The 21,456-nt window shown below is 45.6% G+C and overlaps 2 protein-coding genes and 1 pseudogene across 3 annotated transcripts; all 3 read left to right on the top strand.

Moving 5' to 3' along the window:
- Positions 1-262: 262 nt before the first annotated feature.
- LOC136461698 (transcription initiation factor TFIID subunit 4b-like) lies at positions 263-10,604 on the top strand (annotated as a pseudogene).
- A 1,898-nt stretch (positions 10,605-12,502) lies between these two features.
- LOC136461699 (probable staphylococcal-like nuclease CAN1) lies at positions 12,503-14,794 on the top strand. The gene is made up of 7 exons (XM_066460997.1): positions 12,503-12,787; positions 13,040-13,129; positions 13,213-13,400; positions 13,497-13,556; positions 13,641-13,800; positions 14,248-14,316; positions 14,451-14,794. Exons 1-7 carry the CDS (start codon positions 12,635-12,637, stop codon positions 14,550-14,552), a joined length of 822 nt encoding a protein of 273 aa, XP_066317094.1. The 5' UTR covers positions 12,503-12,634; the 3' UTR covers positions 14,553-14,794.
- A 474-nt stretch (positions 14,795-15,268) lies between these two features.
- LOC136457679 (uncharacterized) lies at positions 15,269-17,898 on the top strand. Of its 2 annotated transcripts, XM_066457701.1 has the most exons (6): positions 15,269-15,395; positions 15,753-15,956; positions 16,305-16,389; positions 16,564-16,618; positions 17,156-17,294; positions 17,371-17,898. In XM_066457701.1, the coding sequence occupies exons 2-6, from the start codon at positions 15,771-15,773 to the stop codon at positions 17,473-17,475; spliced, it is 570 nt and encodes a 189-aa protein (XP_066313798.1). In that variant the 5' UTR covers positions 15,269-15,395; positions 15,753-15,770; the 3' UTR covers positions 17,476-17,898. The 2 variants fall into 2 exon arrangements, with proteins under 2 accessions (XP_066313798.1, XP_066313797.1); XM_066457700.1 differs by lacking the exon at positions 15,269-15,395 and having other exon boundaries at positions 15,425-15,956; positions 17,371-17,893.
- The last annotated feature ends 3,558 nt before the right edge of the window (positions 17,899-21,456 follow it).

Raw genomic sequence — 21,456 nt, 5'->3', positions numbered from 1 at the left:
CGAGTCGTTTAGGGCCACAGCCCACAGCGAATTTGTGACTTGTGAGCGAGTTTGTCGTGACCATCCCAAGCTTTCAGACCGTTCTCTCTAGGCGGGCCTAAAGGGTAGTCTAGGTAGGCCTAAGACTACCCTGAAATTTGGCCCAAATTCTTTTTAGTACTCATCATTTTCAATACTTATAGCCCATAAAAAATCTAGCCCAACAAAGAACGGAATGAAGGCCACTGGCCACATTTAGCTCTTCTCCTCCCGGCTGCTGCCCATCCCCACGCGAGCGACCGACCGGCCGACCCCGAGCCCCCGAGGCCGCGACGCAACACGCAAGACGCCGCCTCCGACTTCGAGCGCGAGCGCTGCCGCCCCGAGCGCGGAGGCCGAGCCGCTGGAGAGGCACCCAGCCGGCCGCCGGACTCTGCCCCGCGCCCCCGCCTGGGCCTGGCGCTGATCACCGAGCCGGGCTGCGCGCGTGGCCGCGTGGCCGAGGTGCCGACTGCCGAGCAGCCGAGCAAGCTGCACGCCGCCGGGGCTGCGCGCGTGGACTGCGTGGCCGAGGTGTCGACTGCCGATCATCCGAGCAAGCTGCACGCCGCCGGCCGCCGGCTGCGCCAAGCTGCAGAGCAGCGCGCCAGCGCCCCTGGACCGGTGAGTGTGCTTCTGAAGTTCTGAGCTCTCCCAAATCTCATACCGCCGACGTGGCGACACCCTACGCAAGCTAACCAGGCCTTCATCAGCCCTCTTCTCCAGGCCTTCGTCGCGTCCTTCGCCGGCGACGAGCACCCATCAGGTATGCTCACCCTTCATTGCTGTGCGACATAGGGGACCGAACCCTAACTTAAGCTATTTGGCTATCTGTATTCGGATCTGATCTAATTACAAGTGTATACATGCTTTACTGGGTTCGCCCTTGAACCGTTGCTCACCTTAGATTGGGCCAGGCCCCGGCAAGTTGCCCTTGACAACTTAGACGATGCCAGCAGTCTAGCTGGTAAGGAGAGCTCACACGACTTGCTTAGCTAGTTGAGTTGGACACAATTATCTAGTCTGGGCTGACTGTTGATGATTAGGTGATGACTACGCTGTGTTGTCCCGGAATCATAGCCTCATACAGAATAATAATGATTAGGATGACACATAGCAGAACAATTCATGGCAAGTATACGTCTAACGAGTCATTTGTACAATGCATATGGAACGAATGATCCTTGTCTTTCATTTTGTTGCTGGGATCCCTTTCCTCTTTCTTATAGATGTGCCTGTTGAATGTTGATAATGATGTCTTGCTAAATTATTTTTTAGTAAACAAGAGAACAAGAGGGGCTGGGGCCCCTTCTGGAAATAATCAATAGAACGAACAGTGGCAACCAAGTATAAAGTCTTGCTAAATTTTGCATCCCCCCCCCCCCGCGGGTATCTCTCGATCCCAAATTTGTATTTCATTGCAGCTTCCTGTTCATAAAAATCCTGCTACTCATAGCTTTTCAACAATGTGATGTCACCACTTGTTTTTGGTGATAATAAATAATCTCCGTGACCAGGTACTTTGCGCCAGGAAAGCAGTGCTATGTCAAAAGCTCCAGATGATCAGTTGCAAGCAACAGAGCAGGAAGGAAGTGTCCATTCAAGTCAACAAGCAGGGCAACAACATGTGAATACAGCAGATCAGTTCTCCAAAACAGAAATAACTGAAGGTTCAAAAAATGAACAACCTGTCCAAGTAGAGCAACAGAATTCCCACCTACAACAAGCACGTCCAGAAATTCAACTACAACAGGCTGAAACCAATAGCTTCCAGTTAGCTGAAAAAGAAACAGGGTGTTTTGGTCAACAGAGTTTTGCAGGCACCAAGGTGGATGTTACCCAGCCTTCAGTAGTTCAGCAGAATGTAAAGCAAACTGTTGGTCAACAAGCATCATCTGATGCCCAGGATACAAGGAAAGGACCATCGATACCATTTAATATGTTAATTCCAATCCTACAGGCACATCTTGACAGAGACAAAGATATGCAGCTTCAAGCTGTATGGGCAAAACTTAGGGTGCGTTTGTATCCCTCTGTTATCGTGCTCCAAACATAATAGACACTTTTGCTTCATCATTACCAATGAAAAGTGCATGACAAATAAACTAATTCAAGGCCTGCATTTCCTTAACTACATATGTCACCAAAACAAAGTGAGTGCATGACAATTTAGGAAAGACCTTGTTTCTACTAGTTTGTTCGTATTGAAGAAAGTAGATAACAAAAACAACAAAGGCTCAAAGAACACACTTAGCACCAGTGTTTGCACCAGCGTTGCTGAATGAACTAACTCAGTTATATCGTCCTTTGTTTGTAGCGTAATGAAGTCCACAAAGATGATTTCTTAAGAGTTATCAGGAATATTGTTGGGGATCAAATGCTCAAGCAGGCAGCTCATAAAGTTTTTGTACAGGTGAATGAATTGCATTAACTTCATTGCTTCCGTTTCTTTCCTTGACAAAAAACTACTTCGTCACACTTTTGTTTTGATGGGTACTCGTCACACTTGATGGGCCCACTCTTAAATCGAATGTTTAGTGAATGATTCAATTTCATATGTTTATTCTTTTGTTTGAACAATTTTTGCAGATGCAAGCACAGGCGCAAAGAAATAGCCAGGCAAATCCAAGTCAGCAGTCTTTATTCTCTCAAGTTTCTTCACAGCCGATGCCTTCCAGTGGTTCAGCACAGTTACATGATCAGAAACTTCGGCCACCTGGACCACCCAACCAAGGTCACAAAAACCAGGTGTCATCTTCACCTCAGGCTTTTGCACCACCATCAGGCACTCAAGCGCAGAATAGTGTACACTATCTTGCTCATGATAACCCGAACCAAAACCCTGACGCAAAGGGTACAAATGCTGTACCAAATCAACCACCTAGAATGAACACAGCAGTTCCATTGCAAGCAAAGAACAAACAACATCAACCAACACAGTTGCAGCAGGCCTCACAGCAAATATATGGAGCAAGTAATCCCGGTGCCCAGGCTTACCCTCGGTCAATCACTGGTTCTCTTAGATCACCGAGTCCTGTTCCAGAATCACAGCCATCCATGCATGCTCCTGGAATGGCTCCTGCAAAAATCGTCCCTCCTCCTACTCATCCAATGATGCAGCACAATGCAGTTGCATGGCAAATGCATCAAAACAAGGAATTGAAAACTAATGCTCCCCCTCCAAATGCTAATGTGAAGCAAAATTCTGAATCTGTTGGCAAAGCACGCGTAGCTGGCACAGCAAGTTCTTCTGCTAAAGGAAAGCAGGTGAATCCACCTAATATATCATTTGATCTGTCTCTGAAATGACACATGTTAATACATATAAATGTCACATGTGGTTCAGTTGATTCAAGTATCTTTGAATAATGTGAGACATCAATTACTTTTCATTTATGCAGTTTGTATTATTTATATACTCTATTTTTTTCTCTCGCTAGCATTTTATTTTCATTTAATTTCATATTAAACAGAATAGACAGAGTTAAAATGCATTTTTGCAGAGACTAGATTTTTTGTTGTTTGAATAGAAGATTGGCCATTGACTCACGTAGGATGCTCAGCACTTTGATGGCATTAGCATCTTTGGCACAATCAAGTTTTTGGAGCATTTAAATTTGGAAAATATGACCAATTGTAGTATCAGTTAGGTTTTGTTCTTATTCTGAATTTCAGAGAATGTTTTGTTCTTAAAGTCCCATCAAAGTACATGACCCTCATCAAGGACATGTACAACAATGTTGTGACTAGTGTTCGAACAAACGATGGTAACACAGATTACTTCCCGATTAAAATTGGACTTCATCAAGGGTTAGCCTTAAGCCCGTATCTCTTTGCCTTGGTAATGGATGAGGTTACCAGGAACATTGTTCGTTGATGATGTAGTGTTAGTGGACGAAAGTCAGGCGGGAGTAAATAGAAAACTAGAGTTATGCCGGCAGACCCTTGAGTCTAAAGGTTTTAGATTGAGCAGAACTAAAACCGAATACATAGATGCGACTTTGGCGGAAGTTGTACAGGAGGAGGGAGATGTGAGTTTGGAAGGTCAAGTAGTGCCTAAGAAGGATACCTTTCGGATATCTGGGATCGATGCTACAGAGGGATAGAGATATTGATGCGGACGTTAGCCATAGAATTAGAGCAGGGTGGATCAAGTGGCGACAAGCTTCTAGTATTCTCTGTGACAAGAGGGTACCACAAAAGCTAAAAAGCAAGTTCTATAGAACGGCGATTAGACCGGCTATGTTGTATGGAGCAGAATGTTGGCCTACAAAGATTCGACATGTTCAACAACTGAGTGTTGCAGAAATGCGTATGTTGCGATGGATTTGCGGTCACACAAGAATGAACCGAGTTCGGAACGATGATATACGTGATCGCCTAGAGGTAGCACCAATTGAAGAAAAGCTTGTCCAACATCGGTTGAGGTGTTTTGGCCATGTCCAAAGGAAACCTCCAGAGGCACCAGTGCATTATGGAGTCCTAAGCCAAGCTAATAATATGAGGAGAGGTAGAGGAAGACTGAAATTGACATGGGGGGGAGGCAATAAAAAGATATTTGAAAGCTTGGGATATACCTAGAGATCTATGTTTGAATATGAGTACTTGGAAAGCAGCTATTGAAGTGCCTGAACCGTGACTTGGGGCTCTTGGTGGGTTTCAACTCTAGCCTACCCCTAACTTGCTTGGGGCTGAAAGGCTATGTTGTTGTTGTTGTTGTTGTTATCAGAGAATTATTAACCACAAAGCACTTCTTTTTCAGTCATTTACCAACATTTATTCACCATATAATTTGACAATGTTGACTGGTTGGGCATATAGAAGATTGGTCATGACTCACCTAGGATGCTTAGCACTTTGATTGCATTAGCATCTTTGGTATAATCAAGTTTTGGAACAATATGACCAATTGCAGTGTCAGTTAGGTTTTGTTCTTATTCTGAATTTCAGAGAATTGTTAATCACAATCCACCTCTTTTCAGTCTTTTACCAACATTTAAGCACCATATAATTTGACAATGTTGAGTGGTTGGGCATATATTGCACAGGGTCTGGTTGTTGCATGCAGGGTAGTTCAGGATTGTAATGTGGAATGTTGGGTTCTGAGGGTAGCCTCTTCGTGTTTGGTGAGCTGTCAGATAATAGGGGTGCCCAGAGGATGCTTTACTGTAGAAGGCACATAACAAGATGTGATCAGCGATTTATGAATCATGTTTAACCATGTGTGTTGTGATGGGTGAGCTGAGATGCAGGGAAAGTGGTGCTGATTAGGCAGAACTGGTTTGTTGGGAGGGTGGTGGCATTGAGAATGTAGTAGGAGTGGAGAGAATTTTAGGTCACTCAGATTTGTAATTAGTACATGATGTGGTTTTAATGGATTTAGGGAAGAAGCTTCTAGACAGTAAAATGTGCATGTTGCCTTCTAAACAGATTACAGATCTAATGTCAATTTGTGTTGGCCAAATTTCAGGATAACCTAGTAATTAGTACGATAACCTAGTAACTAGTAAGCCAAAACCACAGTTCTGAGGGCATTTACTTTTGCATTAGTTACAAATGAGATGCTTAATCCTTCATATTAGCAAATGAGCTTATGGAGAGTCGCTTTGCATATAGTTAATATATATAATATTCAAACCTTAAGTTCTGTTGTCAGATAAACTCTCAATTATGAGTTCCATTTGCGTTGTTACAGTCTTCACCCAGACAAGGTGAAGTCCAAATGCATTTTTATTTTCTGAATGACAAACCTTACATAATTTAGAAATGAAATAGTAGTAGGATTCTTTCCCTGTCTGACTACCTTTGTTTCCTTTTTTATATACATATATTTTTGCATTTCTTTCATGCTTAATTTAGACTATGCAATTATTTTAGGCCTGTGCGCATGCCATTCAGACTCATACATTACCTCGTCTTTCTGTCTTGCCAGGGAACTCCTAACTCTACACCCAATGCTAGTGGAGGTGCAAAGAGTAGCAAGAAATCGGGTGGGCAGAAGAAATCATTGGAAGCAGCAGGCTCTACGCAACCTTCAAGGTTTTTAATTAAGTGAAGTCTAAATGTACTAAACTGCTATGGAATATTTACATTTTTTGGATAGCCCTAAGCATATTTCTCTTTTGTCATCAGCAAAAAGCAGAAGACATCTGGAGCCTTCCAGGAACAAAGCATCGATCAACTTAATGATGTCACAGCCGTTAGTGGTGTTAATATCAGGGTATGTACATCTCTGGTTGATGTTTTGCCAATTTTCATGTAGAAATAACCCTCCTGATGGACATTGGCCTCTATTGTAAATTCATGGCTGCACTGGTCACATCTGCTATATAACTGTGCAGCTGATGTGATATCAGATATAGTTGCTAAAATTTGATTTCAAAATTCTATACCAAGCTGATAAGCAATACAACATCTCTAGTGTCTACGATAGGGATGGATTGAATTTTAAATTTTGCATCAGGGTACTTCTACATTTTATAGCATCAGTGCACATGTTCTGCTGAATTTTCTGTTGCTTATGCTATGTCGGTTGGACCACAAGGATGTTCCAAAAGAATGTTTAAAATTCTGGCATACACCGTTTATGCTTAAAATTTCACAATTCCTGCCATTGTTATCAAGGCGTCGCTTAAGCGCCAAGGCGCTGCACGCACAACGCCACAGCAGACGACTCGCCTTAGATTCCACACCAGTGAGCCAGAGAGCGGGCGCGCTGGAGACTCCACACCAGTGAGCGGGAGGGGAGCCAGAAGCTGCAGGTCGCCCGCACCGACGCGTTCTCCCATTCCGACGGGAGAAGTTGCCAACCGCCCGCCATCGAGCCGTGCAGCCGCAGCAAGGAGCGGCCGCCTGCGGGCCGGGGCCGTCTTCCCCCAATCAGCGCTGGCCTGCAGCATCCCGCCTCTGTTCCTCTTCCTCCATCGGTGTGCAGCGTCCAAAGCAGGAAGGTGAGGGAAGCAAGGGGCGGAGACGGAACGAGAGAGAGGGAAGGAGGGAGGGAGGTGGAAGTCAGACCAGAGTGTTGCAGCGGCGGAGTGGCTCAGGAGAGAGATGAAGAGTTGAAGACACGCTAGGGCAACAAGGGTGAGGGGCACATGGGCTGCTTGGTGCACGTGGGCTGGGCCAGACCACTTCTTACTCCCTACTATCTTTTTCTTTTTTCCTTTCCTTTTTCTTTATCATCTATATACTGCTCTGAGCTGCTGTTTTAAATTTTTCTTTAGTTGGTAAGGCGTCGCCTTGCCCTCGCTTAAGCGTAAGGCGGTAGTTGGTCGCCACGCTTCGCTTTACCGCCTTCTACGTAACACGGATACGTGAGGTTGGCCACGTATCCCGTATCGGATACGTATCCGATACGGATACGCAGTGGATACGCGGCGGATACGTATCCGTGAAGTATCGGCAAAAAAATAAATAAAACAAAACTCCGATACGTGGACTGATACGTATCCAAGCCGTTTGGGCGTTTGGTGATACGGCCGCCCACCCACCACTGACTTGCGATATGCTATGGCCTATCCCACACGCACTGGGTGGGATGCTCGCCGGCCACGCGCTGCGCCACACCCCGCACCGCACCAACGCCGGCGAGGTCCGTGCTGCATTCGCGCCGGGCGTGCTGCCCGCCGGCCACGCGCTGCGCCGCACCCCGCGCTGGGCGAGCTCCGCGCCGACGAGATCCGCGTGCTGCATTCGCGCCGGGCGGGCTGCCCGCTGGCCACGCGCGTGGGGTGGAGTGGGGCGCAGCCATGGTCGCTCTGCGTCGAGAGGGACCTTGGTCACCGGCGCGGGAGGAGGAAGGCATGGCACTGGTGGAGGAGCTGCGAGGAGCAGGCCAGCAGGAGCGCAGTCACGCAGACAGCTGAGTGAAGGGGCACCGTGTGGGGAAGAATGTTGGGGAGAGAAACAAGACTAAAAAATCTAATCTTGGGCCCAGCTAAGCACATCCAGTGAAGACGTGCTGGACGTTTACATGCCAAAAATACCCCTCCAACCGCCAGCATAGGTAGAAGTAGCAACTAGAAGCTGTGAAATGATTGGAGTAGTCTCCAGAGAGCATCCATACATACCGATCGGCTGCAAATAATTTTAATGTCCTTTATTATTTTTTATAAAAAATAATAAAACGTATCCACGTATCGGGTTTTCTCAAAAAATGGCGTATCCGCGTATCCGTATCCCTCCGATACCGATACACGTATCCGTATCCGTGCTGCATAGACCGCCTTAATAACCATGATTCATGCATCATCTCCTGCACTCTATAGCATCTGGCCTGTCAGCCCAGTGTATCATGTGTCTATAGGAGTCAGACTTGTGTGCTTTTTTGGTCCACTGTTTGCATTTTGCTGATACGTTCTTACTTGACAGGAAGAGGAAGAACAATTACTGTCTGCCCCTATGGAAGAGAGCCTTGCCTCACAAGAAGCACGAAGAATTGCACAGGAAGAAGAAGAAAATCTTTTCCTAAGGAAGGGTCCACTCCTGAAGAAACTAGCAGAAATCGGTTAGTTTCTTTGAACTTGTTGCCAAAACTACAAATCCTACAACTTTAGTGGCAACAATAACAGAACATGTGTTTTTGACAGCTCGGAAATGCGATCTGAAGAATATTAGTGGTGATGTGGAACACTGTTTATCAATGGTGAGTTATCCTTATGATTTTCATTGAGAGTCCTGCAGTATCCATAACTTATAACTTTGCCATAGTGTGTGGAGGAGCGTTTGCGAAGACTCATAAGTACTCTCATACGAGTCTCAAAACAGGTTTGCTCTTTTCTTCAGACCAGCCAATGATGTCATAGTTCACTACTTTGTGATTCTAACCATTCTTATTTTTGTTAGAGAATCGATACTGAAAAGACCGGGCATCGACTAGTTATTACTTCAGATGTTGGTCGTCAAATTTTACAGATGAACCAGAAAGCTAAGGAAGAATGGGATAAAAAACAAGCAGAAGAAGCTGACAAGAACAAGAAACAAACTGAGGTGTTTCATAATCTCCATTTGATTCGAGTATTGCAATTTTGCTATAAATTTGAATATATAGTAGTTTTTTAGTTTATATACTTGCTTTGTGTAATTATGAACTGCTGGAATTTAAACTGTTACACAGAGAAGCATGCACATTCATTTATCAATGCCATTTGTATTTCAAGTTTTCCCATATCATGGTGCAAGCGGTAGTCTTACCGCCTGTGACCGGAAGGTCCCGGGTTCGAGTCGCGGTCTCCTCGCATTGCACAAGCGAGGGTAAGGCTTGCCACTGACACCCTTCCCTAGACCCCGCACAGAGCGGGAGCTCTCTGCACTGGGTATGCCCTTAAGGATTAATGTTTCTAGTGTCTCTAGATTTGGTTTCAGCTTTGCTATCTTTTTTTATGATATGTACTTAACAAGATTGTTGAGCTCTAGCCTAACCCTACTTGTGTAGGACTAAAAGGCTTCGCGATGGTTGTTGTTAACAAGATTGATTGAAAATAAATCTGCACTGACTACACTACTCTCCATTGCGTATTTCTTGTGATCATGCCATCATGGTGAACTTATGTTGCAGTTGGCCAATTTGATTAACTAAGTCCTTCCTTGTAGGCTGATGGCAGTGGTGCTACAGAATTGGAAAAAGAAAAAGAGGAAAGTCGCCCAAAGAACGTCAAGGTAACTTTTCTGCATTGATTTCTGAGTGTGATGTATCTCCATTTCCTGACATCCTTAACCTCTCACAGCCCAACAAGGAAGAAGATGATAAAATGAGAACGAATGCTGCGAATGTTGCTGCTCGGCAAGCAGTTGGAGGAAGCTGATATGCTCTCAAAGTGGCAGTTGATGGCTGAGCAAGCCAGGCAGAAGCGAGAAGGCCTTGATGTGTCTGCTGCTTCACAGCCAGGCAGAGGACCAGGTTCCAGGCCATTATCCAAATTTGGAAAAGGTCCTGGCGAACACCAGGAAGGTTCAAAGAGGAGCCATTCGGTGGCATTCGGAACTGGTAAAGCAGCAACAATATCACTAGCATGACCTCATCAAATTTTTTTGGTGTATTAAATCCACATCTCATATTTGCATAATGTTTTAACTAACGATATGTATGGTAATGTTCATTTCAGGAGGCATGAATAGACCAGGCAGGACACCCTATGCTGGTCCACAACGAATGATCTCCGTGAAGGATGTCATCTGTGCCCTTGAGAGGGAGCCTCAGATGACAAAATCACGGCTCATCTACCGGCTGCACGAGCGGTTGCCTGTAGATTCTACCGTAGATTAGACCATAATAGTCATATACTAAGGGCCCGTTCGTTTGCAGTTATTCCTGTCCGGAATGATTCTCGGTGAAGTCCGGTGTATACAAATGAAATAAGCGATCCTAGCCGGAATGGTTCCCGGACGTGAATCCCCGGGAACCGAACAGGCCCTAAGTGTGGTGCTGGTGCATGCCCAATTGCCCTTGCATGATATTTGACAGCAAAGAAGCATACCCGCCACTCCTTCCATTTGGTGTGGTTTGGAGTGGCACTGTATATTGGTGAAAAATCTGTATCACAAAGGCGGCGAATTGCCAGCAAAAAAAAGTCTCTCTGTACAAATTGCAGTGTAAGGGGGTTGTTTTTGGCATTTGTCTATTCTGCAACCACGGTTTGTTGGCTGGCTGGTTGCCATGCGCGTCTTTGTGCTCTGTCTGCGTGCCCTCTCAAAGTCTTTTGTAAGCACGGATTCTGACAGTGGACATGCGATTACGCGCGGTCAGTTATTTAGAGATAATGTTCTTGCTTGCAATTGCATCTAGACGTGGTAATGGGTGCATATGTATCCACCTAAATTCATGTGTAGAGTAGACTAAGCTAATTTTTTTTTTTGGAACAAGTTAAATTTAGTTTAAGATCTATCTCAATGCACTTTAGTACACATAAATTAAGAAAAATACGAGTACATTCAAACGAGCCTTTAGATGTGATAATAGATTAGGATCCAAATCTCTATAGAGAAACCCAATTAAAATTCAACGGAAGAAATCCTTAGTCGAATCCTGCCTCAATGCAAAATGACTGATTGTCAATACAATTGCTCATGTTGGCCCTATTACTATAATTACAAAACTATTACTATAGCTACATGTCTAAACCAATTCAATATGATACAATAATAATAACAAAACTGTCATTATCGCTACATGTTGGCCCTATGTCAAAAGTTGAGTTCTAGAGTTAAAAACCACGCATCTATATTTAAAAAAAAATAGCAAAATTGGCTAAAATGTATTAGAGATGACTCGTTATGATGCGACTAGATGTACATGTAGGCTCCACGTCAAAAGTTGAACCCTGGAATTAAAAAACTTCATATTCACACCTTAAAATTTAGCGAAGCTGATTAGATTTATTGGAGATGACTTGATATGATTGCTTCCTACTTTGTGCAAATTGATGTGACTACGTATATATGTGTTCATCACGTCAAAAGTCGGACCTTAGAATTACACATTTACACCTTAATGTATCAAAATTGATTGAAATTTGTCAAAGATGACTCAATGTAACCATTAGCTACTCTGTAGCTCTGAGCAGATTGGTGTGACTAAATCTCATTGTCAGCTACGAGTAGCTTCTCTGGTCTTCAAACCTTATATGGCGAGAGTGTTTTTTTTTTTGTCTTTTCAGTACAATTTTCAAGTTCAGAGGACAATGGACAACCCAAAGAAAAAGCGGATTGATTTGGTATTTGATGTACTATTTATATTCTTGTAAAGGGCATTTTGTGTCGTCGTAGTATACTGTATCGTACGGATATGTTTGGCTAATAATAATTAAAAAAAGAGAGGCTTTTATCAGTGTGCCATTATAAAAGTTGGTAATTACCCACAAGCCATTAAAAAAGTTGAGTTTTCACATGTGCCACTGCTCTGAACTATTTGCCCTCCACACCACTCCCGTCAAATTTGACTCTAACGGTGTCAAACTGTGGGTGTGAAAAGTCAAAAATCCCCTCATGTCTAAATATGCAATTAATTTTTTTAGCATCTTAACGATCTCAAATAAAAAACTTAAAACTAGAAAGTTGTAGATCTCGTCGAGATCTATAATATTTATATAAAAACTATCTTCATTTGATTCCATACAAAAAAAAATGTGACTTTTCTAAGACATATTAATCATATCAAATCATATTTTTTTTTTACAAAAATAATGAATATAATTTTTATACAAAAATTATAGATATTGTCGAGATCTACAACCTTCTAGTTTTGAGTTTTTTCATTTGAGGTCATTAAGATACTCAAAAAAACTAATTACATATTCAGACTTTAGGGTATTTTCGACTTTTCACACTCACGGTTCGACACCGTTACAGCCAAATCTGACGGAAGTGGCGTAAAGGGTTCATAGCAGTGGCACATGTGAGAACTCAATTTCTTTAATGATTTATGAATAATTACTAACTTTTATAAGCCTTAAAAAAAACATGTAGTGCCGGCTGGCCGGCAGCCTATTCGAGTCCGACCCGGGCCCGAAGATTGGCGAACCCGGCCGCCGAGCTCCTGCCGCACGGCGTTAGCTCTGCCTGGCCTGGCCGCTTGAGCGCGCCGCGCGGTTGCCAGGTGCCGCGAAAGTCCGGCGTCATGAGCGCTCCCGGGTGTCGCCAAGAGAGGAGGGGGTCGTTCCACGGCCGTGCCGGCGTCTCCGAGAAGCGCACGCCGCCGTCGCTGGTGCTTGTCTGCTGCATCGGCGCCATTGCCCTCCTTGCGGGCGCTAGCCGCACCCTAGCCTCAAAGGTATTGGTTCAGGGATTCCTTTCTCTCTTTCGTCTCCTCGTAGAGGATCCCCACCACTTGTGTTTGTGTCCTGGACTGCTCTTAGTTCATTTGGTGAAGAGTGAAACAAGATTCCTTCATAAATCTGTTCTGCAAGGTTGCTAGCACAGTAGATCCATCATCTGTAGAAATGCTGTCAATATTTTGTGTTTCCGTTAGTTGCTTTAATTGGTGCTCGCCTTATATTGGTTATTACTGGTATTGCCATTGCAGGAGCTCTGTCTTGGCTCTTTTTGGTGCATTCGCTTGACACCTATTGGCCGCAACCTTCAAGGGGTTAAGTATGAGTTGCGCACTCTTCCTGTAAGATGTTTCCCTCCCTTTGTATATCCATTGACATATTGGTAAAAGCGAAGTGCTGACAAATGCACACGCTAGTTTTTTAGGTGGATGCTAAGGCTGTAACTGACGGCGACACGATTACTGTGTATGTTAACATGGCTCACCATCCAGAGTCTAGCAATGTGCCCCAGGAAGTGCGTGAAGCGGGCATTGAGCGAAGCAAGGCTCTGGAGGCAAATAATTACCAAAAAGCTGGTGATTTACTGAAGATCATACTTGATGCAGGATATAGGTCCTTGAAAAATAGAGAACAATTCACAACAACCAAGTAGCCATCCTTCTCTTATGTGAGTTCTGATACTTTTGAGTTTTTTATTCCTGGGTGTAGACAGGTTCGTGGCATCGGTGGGGAACAAATTCTTGCAAAGAAGTACAGGATAAGGCTAAGGTTTGCCCACACTTGTTCTTTATCAATGATCACAGGCTTCTTTCTATTTGGAGTGTAGTTGTGATATAATAAAATGCAGTGCAGGGGGGTTGATGCACCAGAGAGCTTAATGCCATATGGCAAAGAGGCCAAAGAGGAGCTGGTGAGGCTGGTGCAGGGGAAAAGCTTGAAGATTTCCATATATGACACTGACTGGTACGGTCGCTTAGTTGGAGATGTTGACTGTGATGGGGTTTTCGTGCAGGTAAGAAACTACACTGACGTGCTTTTAGAGTTTCTTCTAGAAAGTAGTAGTGGCAACTCTTCTTGAAATCTAGCAGTGGTAACCTATCAAATCAGTGGATGATCTGTTGCTCCCTATGCTCTTTGAATTTTCTTGAAGGCACCTACTCTTGTAATTTTATAATGCATAGCTTAAACACTGCACCTGCATTGTCCCGGTTCTCTTATATATACTAAAGGAAATGAAACATACTGTTTGACAATGAGTGCTGTTTGATTGTGAAAGGTGTGGGATTTCTCCTTAGGAAAAAGTGTAGACATATGCGCTGGAACCAATCAATAGTAAAGATGGTAAATTATGCAAGAAAATGTTGCATCGCCTCAGCTGAAGATCACTTGTTCTGGCTTTAATGCTCAGCAAAACTGAGGACATTGAAATGAATTATTGTTATTATTTATTTTGCATTAGGAACACATGCTGAGGAAAGGACTTGCATGGCACTATAGTACTTATGATCATCGGATGGAGCTCAGCAAGGTAACTAGTACTCTCTTGTACCACTCTACTCAATATGGCAGAATGGACTGCTCCATTCCACTTGACTGACAAGAGCATGCTTTGGTCATTTTATTTCCAAAAATTCGAGGTTCCTGATAGATGTAAATTTTCAGTGGGAGAATCAGGCAAAGACAAGGCGAACAGGCTTGTGGGCATCGTCGAACCCTGAGAAACCATGGGAATGGAGAAAGAAAAAGCGCACTGGGACAGTATGAAGCAGTAATGGATTTTTATTTCATGCTGCGACCAGGTGTTTGTTGATTTACCGTTCAGAACTGTTGCCCAGAGGACCAAAAGTCCAAAAACACTGGTTCCATTGTTGTAGAGTGTGCTATTTGTGTACTTGCAAGTTGTAACATCGTTGTAAAGTAGAGCATACTCCGTAGTTAATTGATTGATGTAATCTCTAAATGGAAATGGTTGTACTAGGACTTGATTGATTGAGTCTTTTTGGCAAATAAAATTGATTGTTGTAATGAATCTCATGTTTTTAAATAGTTTGTGTTGAATGAACTGAAGACCTGTAGCCCTGCATCAAATTCGTAAGTTTAGAAGAACTGCAAAAATAATATAGAACTAGGCAAATAGATGAGAAGGCAACTAAGGCCCCGTTCGGCTTACCCCATATTCGGTTTGTTCGGCTTGTTTTTTCAGCCGGAACAGTATTTTTGTCTCACAACAATTCAGCCAGAACAGTGTTTTTCAGCCAGTTTCAGCTAAGATTCAGACCAGCGAACGGGACCTAAAGTTTAAACATTTGTCCTCTCTATCTTATACTACAGTAGTTTTCAAAACAGTCTAAAGATGTGGAAAAAAAAACTTCAATGCTGTAAATTTCAGTCTGCGAGGGTGTTGTGGCAAATAGCATACACATGGAATGGCTCTGGGTCTAAAGCTAATCGACGGTCCAGACGAATAGAAAGTACAAGCCTTGGAGACATCGCGTCCGTCAGTTACTTCTCTTCCTCCAAACCACCTATGTCGCCACCGGTTTGCCCTTGCTCTGTCCCTGTGCCGCCATTGCGAGTCCGCATCCTCCTAGGGGATTTCACTCCCAGGTACGCGTACTCCATGCGCACGCATTCCTATTCCGATTCCTGTACATTTCGTGGACTGGGAGGCTATTTGGTTGGACCGATTTGGAAAAGCTGAACTGGTACATAGCGGATGTCGTTTTTTCTCACCAGTTTGCTGACGGTAACGTTAGAAGCGAATCTGTATGGAGGATAGGATTTCTCGCCTTACTACTTCGTCAACAGCACAGCTAGCGATTCTTTTTTTTTCTTAGACGACGTTGTCTTCTTATAGGGAGATGAGGAGGGCATACAAAATTCATAAGAAGTGTCTTTTGATAGATTCACCCATTATCGTCCTTTTAGAAACTGACCATGTGAAGGCTGATGTGAGCTGTACAGGAAGCTTAGAGTCTTCTGATGGGCTCATACATGGGGCAGCAAGAACATGGGATATCTGATGGCTTGTACACTTACAAGCATCACCACGAGGGAGGAGCTGATATCCATGTCATCTTTGTCAAGAAGAGCAAAGTCAGGGTTCTGCTGTCATACATCGGCACAATGTTTCTTCTTGTGACTGTTTGCTGCGCCCTGTTGTCGAAGGTATTTTTCTTGAAACAGCACTCAAAACTGACTGTCGGTTTTCACTTTCAGTTTCGTCTTTTCCAGAGCTGGGCATGTTAATTACAAAAGGCGCAATTCAATTGAAACAATTCAGTTGTGCGGATATGCTGATTGCCATATAGCATCCTTTTCATGAGCTACTTATACTAGTAATATAGATTCAAGTTTGAACTAGTGAAGCGATATGTTAGGTTTCTGAAGAATAGCCTAGTGATGCTTTATTTGTTTTGCTTCCCTTTTGGTTTGTAAAAACCTAAGATATGTTGAGTACAGCCAGATTGATCATAAGCGCTATTTTAACTGGATGGTGTTGCTTAAATGTTGCAGGATAGTTTATGTCTTGGTTCCCTTTGGAGCATTTCATTTGCCAGTATAATTGCAAAATGCTTGCGATGTGACCCTGTGAAGAAAGGTGGGTGCTAAGGTTATTTTTCTCTGTGCTCTGAGTGCTTTGTAGTTAAATTTTCAGTGTTGCAGAGAGAAAAACAAAGATCCACATTTCTTGGTATCCATGTTGAAAATGAGTACAGGAAAGTGAGACTGTGTGCTCCTTATTAGATATCTAGTTTGATTTTTAATTGTGCAGAGTCATTGGTGATCATGCCGACTTTTGGGGTTCAATTAGAGCAACACTTTTGGAGGTATGGGAGAACCAGTCTGGAATTTCTATTCATGCTTTCAGTATTTACTGCTCTTCAAATATTATTCCCAGAGAACAGACAATTATAAACAGATAGGAGGAAGCAAAGGCTTCACAAGGCTAAAGGAAATAAGTGTTTTCTTTGTCATTTTTAATATTTTAACACAAAGTGAAACAGATACATGCTTCTTGTCAGTACTTGTCTTTGACAGGAACACTGGATTGAGCCATCTTTTCTAGAGGTGTGAATTGCAGGCAATCCCTAAGGGTCTCCATGGAGCCTCTTTAGTTTAATTTATAGTACAAGTTTTCCAAAAATATTCACGCTTTGGAAAACTAGTACTAATAATTGAACTGAAGAGGGATGGTGGAGAGTGGAGACCCTTAGGGGCACCCATTTGCACCCCTCTTTTCATTTTGCTTTAGCTGGAAATAATTAGAGGAGACTTCCAGCATTTCTGTTTTTAGATGGCTTATGAGCTACAGAACATGTAGGCTTGATCCTTTCATTTTCTTAACATCAAGTTCTGTTTCACAGTGGAAGAGTTCATCGCAAATTTGTGCCCATTGGCAAGATTCTAAAACCAGTGCTGAATGAGCATGTGACCCCTGTCTCTTGCTACTGGAGCTTGGCCTTGCTTCTACGTGAAGAATATGAGCTCATGCTTGTTTTCAAGGTAAATGCTGCCTGCTTTTAGTATGTCCTTAAGTGTACCGTAAGGCATCAACGGTCTGAAAGAGCTTGTTTTGCAGAACTTGAATCCACCAGTCAAGATGTTGGTTCCTATCTGGAAAGCATTATGTGCATTCGTAGACTCCAATACTCTGAGCGATTCTGCATTGCCTCAATCCACATGAACATGCTAAACAAGTTGGTGGCGGTGTGCAGCCCTGATGATACATGGAGCATATGATTCGCTGAAGACTTTGCTGACTGACAACAGAATGTTTAGTTTCGATACAAATGAATGATGACAGGTACAGAATGTTACTGACACCGGGGATTTTACTTTGGCCTCAGGAATCCAGTGATACAGTTGTAACTTGGCCATTGTGTAACTATGTTCTGTCCTCTGAACATTCAGAGGGCAGGTCCTACTCATGGGTAGATTGTAAGATCATTGGCTAGCACTCCTGGGGACATCAATAAACTTGGTCGTCTGCATTGCAAGCATCAGATCCGCTCTGCTAATTATCTTTTTCCTTGACCAAGATGTGAAATTAAATTAGGAGGTCATTAACCTCACGCAGATGCGGACAAACCACACGACCGCATGTGCACTGCAAGTGTGCAATAACATAACAGACAATTTCTCCTTCTGGTATCTGGTGACAGCTACTTGAGCGCAACACTTCTAAGATAATCTACTGCTACTTTGTGTGAACACGTAAGAGAAGGCGGCGTCGAAAGGCCCCCTGCTGTGATACTGTAGCCGCTGCAGGTGTAGGTGCAGGCACCGCACGGCTCACCTGCAGCACTGTAGCCATATGCAGAGACCGGCGCAGAGTCAGCCCTGCTGTGTTATCTAGTTACTGTTGCAGTATGTGCGCTGTACTATAACTAGATGAATAGAGTTGTATAAATAGACTACCATGACAACTCAGTAAAGAGAGTTCAGATTTGCCATCTCCCAGACAGGGCTTCGGCCAACACTGGTGTCTTGTACTGTGTGTGTATACTCTGTTCTCCCTTATTCTTCAAGCTCTAGCCATAGTGCGTGGGGACGGACAACGCTTGTTCGTGGTCGGAACGGCTAGTGGGTGCTCGGCAACACTAGAGGGTGCTCGGCAAGACTGGTGAGTGGTTCACTCACCTGAGCCGGTGATCCTGTGGGCCAACAAGTGGTATTGGAGCCGTACAAGCGCCGTCGCCAGACTAACCGCCGGCGATGACGAGCGGTTCGGAGATGGACGACAGCAGTGGGACTGCTGTGACTGTCCAGCCACGACCGGAGGTCGTTGTTTGCACGGTGCGGGAGGTTAGCGGCACCAATTGGCCGACGCTGACTCGCACCAACTATGAAGAGTGGTCGGTGACCATGAAGGTCAAGCTCAGAGCCCGACGACTCTGGAATGCTGTTGACGAGGGCACCGACAATGAAGAAGATGACATGTCAACGTTGGAGGCTATCCTCGCTGCTGTAACGGCGGAGTACAGGGAACCGTTGGGGGCGAAGAGCTCGGCTAAGGAGGCGTGGGAGGCTATTGCGGTGATGCGCGTCGATTTCGACCGCGCAAAGAAGGCGACGGCTCAGCTTTTAAAGCAGGAGTAACGCCAACCTCAAGTTCAAGAATGGTGAAACGGTGGAGGACTTCTCCCTCCGCCTGCAGACGCTCATCAGCAAGCTAAAGAGCCACGGCGTCACCATCGACGAAGAAGAGGCGGTCTCCAAGTACCTCCACTCCGTGCCGGCAAAATACATCCAGATCGCTCTCTCCATAGAGACGATGCTGGACTTGTCCACCTTCACCATTGAGGATGTGATAGGCCGTCTGCGGGCGGTGGACGAGCGCCAGGAGTAGACGACAGCAACGAAGGACAACGGGAAACTCCTGCTGACGGAAGAGGAGTGGGCTGCTCGGAGAAACTCTGAGAAGGCAGCCTCCTCCAGCCGCGGTGGCGATGGCAACCGCCACGGTAAGGCTTCTTCGGAGAAGAAGAAGCAGGTCGACCCCAACGCCTATCGGCGCTGTGGGAAGATGGGTCATTGGGCACGGGAGTGCTCAAATCACAAACAGAGAAGAAAGCTAAGGCTCATCTGGCACAAGCTGATGATGAGGATGAGGCCACTATCCTGATGGCGACTGTTCTATGTACTACACGACATCGAGGCCGAGGAGAGGGAAGAGGCGACGACGGTGAAAGGCCCTGAAGACCGTCAACCTTGATGAACCACGCGTCTAAGTCTACCTCGGACGTTGGGGGCGTCGACCAGCAGCGGCGGTGGTATCTGGACTCTGGTGCCAGTAACCACATGATGGGCTCCAAGGCATCCTTCTCCGAGCTCGACAACGATGTTACCGGTACGGTGAAAGTTTGGTGACGGCTCAAGGGTGGCAATCCAAGAGCGCGCACCATCATCTTCTGGTGTTAGAACAGGGAGCACCGCACGCTAATGGATGTATATTACATCCCTCAGCTGCGTTCTAGCATCATCAGCATTGATCAGCTGGATGAGCGCGATAGCGAGGTACTGATCAAGGATGGAGTCCTTAGTGATCAGGGACCGGAAGCAAGTGACTTCTCACGAAGGTAAAGAGGTCCTTGAACCAGTTGTACCTGCTCGACCTGAAGGTGGAGGAGAGTAGTCGGTGTGCGTGGCGGCAAGGCACTCGAGGAACCGTTAGATGTGGCATGCCTGATTCAGACACCTCAGCTTGATGCGCTTGGTCGGCTAGAGAAAAGATGGTCTAAAGGGCTACCCCACATCAAGCACAGAGGCGAGCTGTGTGATAGCTGTCTGGCCAAGAAGCAGCGGAGGCTACATTCCCAAAGGCGGCCAAGTATCACGCGAAGGACGCTCTCGAGCCTCGTCCACGATGACTCTGCGGGAATCACGCCTGCTACAAACGGTGGTCGACGATACTTTCTCCTGCTCGTGATGATTGCAGTCGTTATATGTGGCTGGCAACTCCTGACGAGCAAGGACGAAGCGGCGACCAACAATCAAGAAGTTCAAGATGCGCGCGGAAGACAAGAGCGACAAGAAGCTCACGGTTGAGGACTGATCGCAGCGGCGAATTCACTTCGGTGGAGTTCGCTGGCGTACTGCGCGGATCAGGGTGTGGGACGACACCACACCGCGCCGTACTCGCACAACAGAATAGCATGGTGGAGAGGCGGAACCAGACGGTGGTCGGTATGGCCCGATCCATGATGAAGGCCAAAGGCATGTCGACAAGGTTCTGGGGTGAGGCGGTGACCACGGCGGTGTTCATCCTCAACCGCTCTCCGACCAAGGCCCTGGCGGGCAAGATCCGTTCGAAGCTTGGTATGGGCGCAAGTCGAGCGTGTCCTTCCTCCGGACATTCGGCTGCATCGGCCACGCTAGGAAGACGAAGCCGAACCTCACCAAGCTGGAGGACAGGAGCACACCCATGGTGTTTCTAGGCTACGCGGAGGATACCAAGGTACTGGCTCTATGACCCACGCGGAGACAAGGTGCTTGTCTCGCGCCGTCGTGGTGAGAAGGCGGCTTGGGACTGAGCAGTCTGAGCATGGGGGAAACTGGCAGCTTCACCAACACCTTCGTCGTCGAGCATCTGGTCATCCACGGTGGTGGAGATGCTAGGGAAGAGGTGTTGAGCACTCCGGGAGGGGTGCTAAGCACTCTAGTGGTAGAGCCAAGCACTCCTGGAGCAGTGCCGAGCACTTCGGGAGGGATGTCGAGCACTCCGAGGAGTGCCGAGCACTTCTAGAGGGATGCTGAGCATGCCAGGAGTGGTACCAGAGGTTCTAGTGGTGGTGACCACTATAGGACAGATATTGAGCACTCCCGTGGTGGAGCCAAGACATCTTGTAGTGGTGTCGACTACTCCAGGACTGAGGCTGAGCACTCCTACAGTATGGCCGAACATTGTAGGAGTAATGACGAGTTGTCCAGAATAGTGCCGAACACTGACCAAGGTGCCGAGCACTCAAGGTGTTATGAGCACTCCGGTGGACACAGGGAACTCCATCGACGCCGATCGAGTTTGCCTCACCTCCAAGTGACACCACTGAGTTCGTGGACGCCTACCATGAAGGTGAGGAGGTGCGGTTCCATAGGCTAATGACATCGTCGGCGACACAGGGCCCTCAGGCCTGATGGTAGGCTGCTCAATGACGCAGAGCTGCTA

This window comes from Miscanthus floridulus, chromosome 6 (assembly GCF_019320115.1).
Source record: "Miscanthus floridulus cultivar M001 chromosome 6, ASM1932011v1, whole genome shotgun sequence".
In the NCBI taxonomy this organism is placed as follows: domain Eukaryota; kingdom Viridiplantae; phylum Streptophyta; class Magnoliopsida; order Poales; family Poaceae; genus Miscanthus; species Miscanthus floridulus.
Note: the sequence above shows the minus strand (reverse complement) of the source record. Positions and strands in the feature narration are given on the sequence as shown.

Bases quoted from the DNA above. Each gene is read 5' to 3' on its own strand.
- LOC136461699 (XM_066460997.1), top strand. From the start codon at position 12,635: ATGAGCGCTCCCGGGTGTCGCCAAGAGAGGAGGGGGTCGTTCCACGGC. The intron at 13,401-13,496 runs GTCCTTGAAAAA...TCCTGGGTGTAG, and splicing joins ATACTTGATGCAGGATATAG to ACAGGTTCGTGGCATCGGTG. The intron at 13,557-13,640 runs GTTTGCCCACAC...AATGCAGTGCAG, and splicing joins AAGTACAGGATAAGGCTAAG to GGGGGTTGATGCACCAGAGA.
- LOC136457679 (XM_066457701.1), top strand. From the start codon at position 15,771: ATGGGCTCATACATGGGGCAGCAAGAACATGGGATATCTGATGGCTTG. The intron at 15,957-16,304 runs GTATTTTTCTTG...TAAATGTTGCAG, and splicing joins GCTGCGCCCTGTTGTCGAAG to GATAGTTTATGTCTTGGTTC. The intron at 16,619-17,155 runs GTATGGGAGAAC...TCTGTTTCACAG, and splicing joins TTAGAGCAACACTTTTGGAG to TGGAAGAGTTCATCGCAAAT.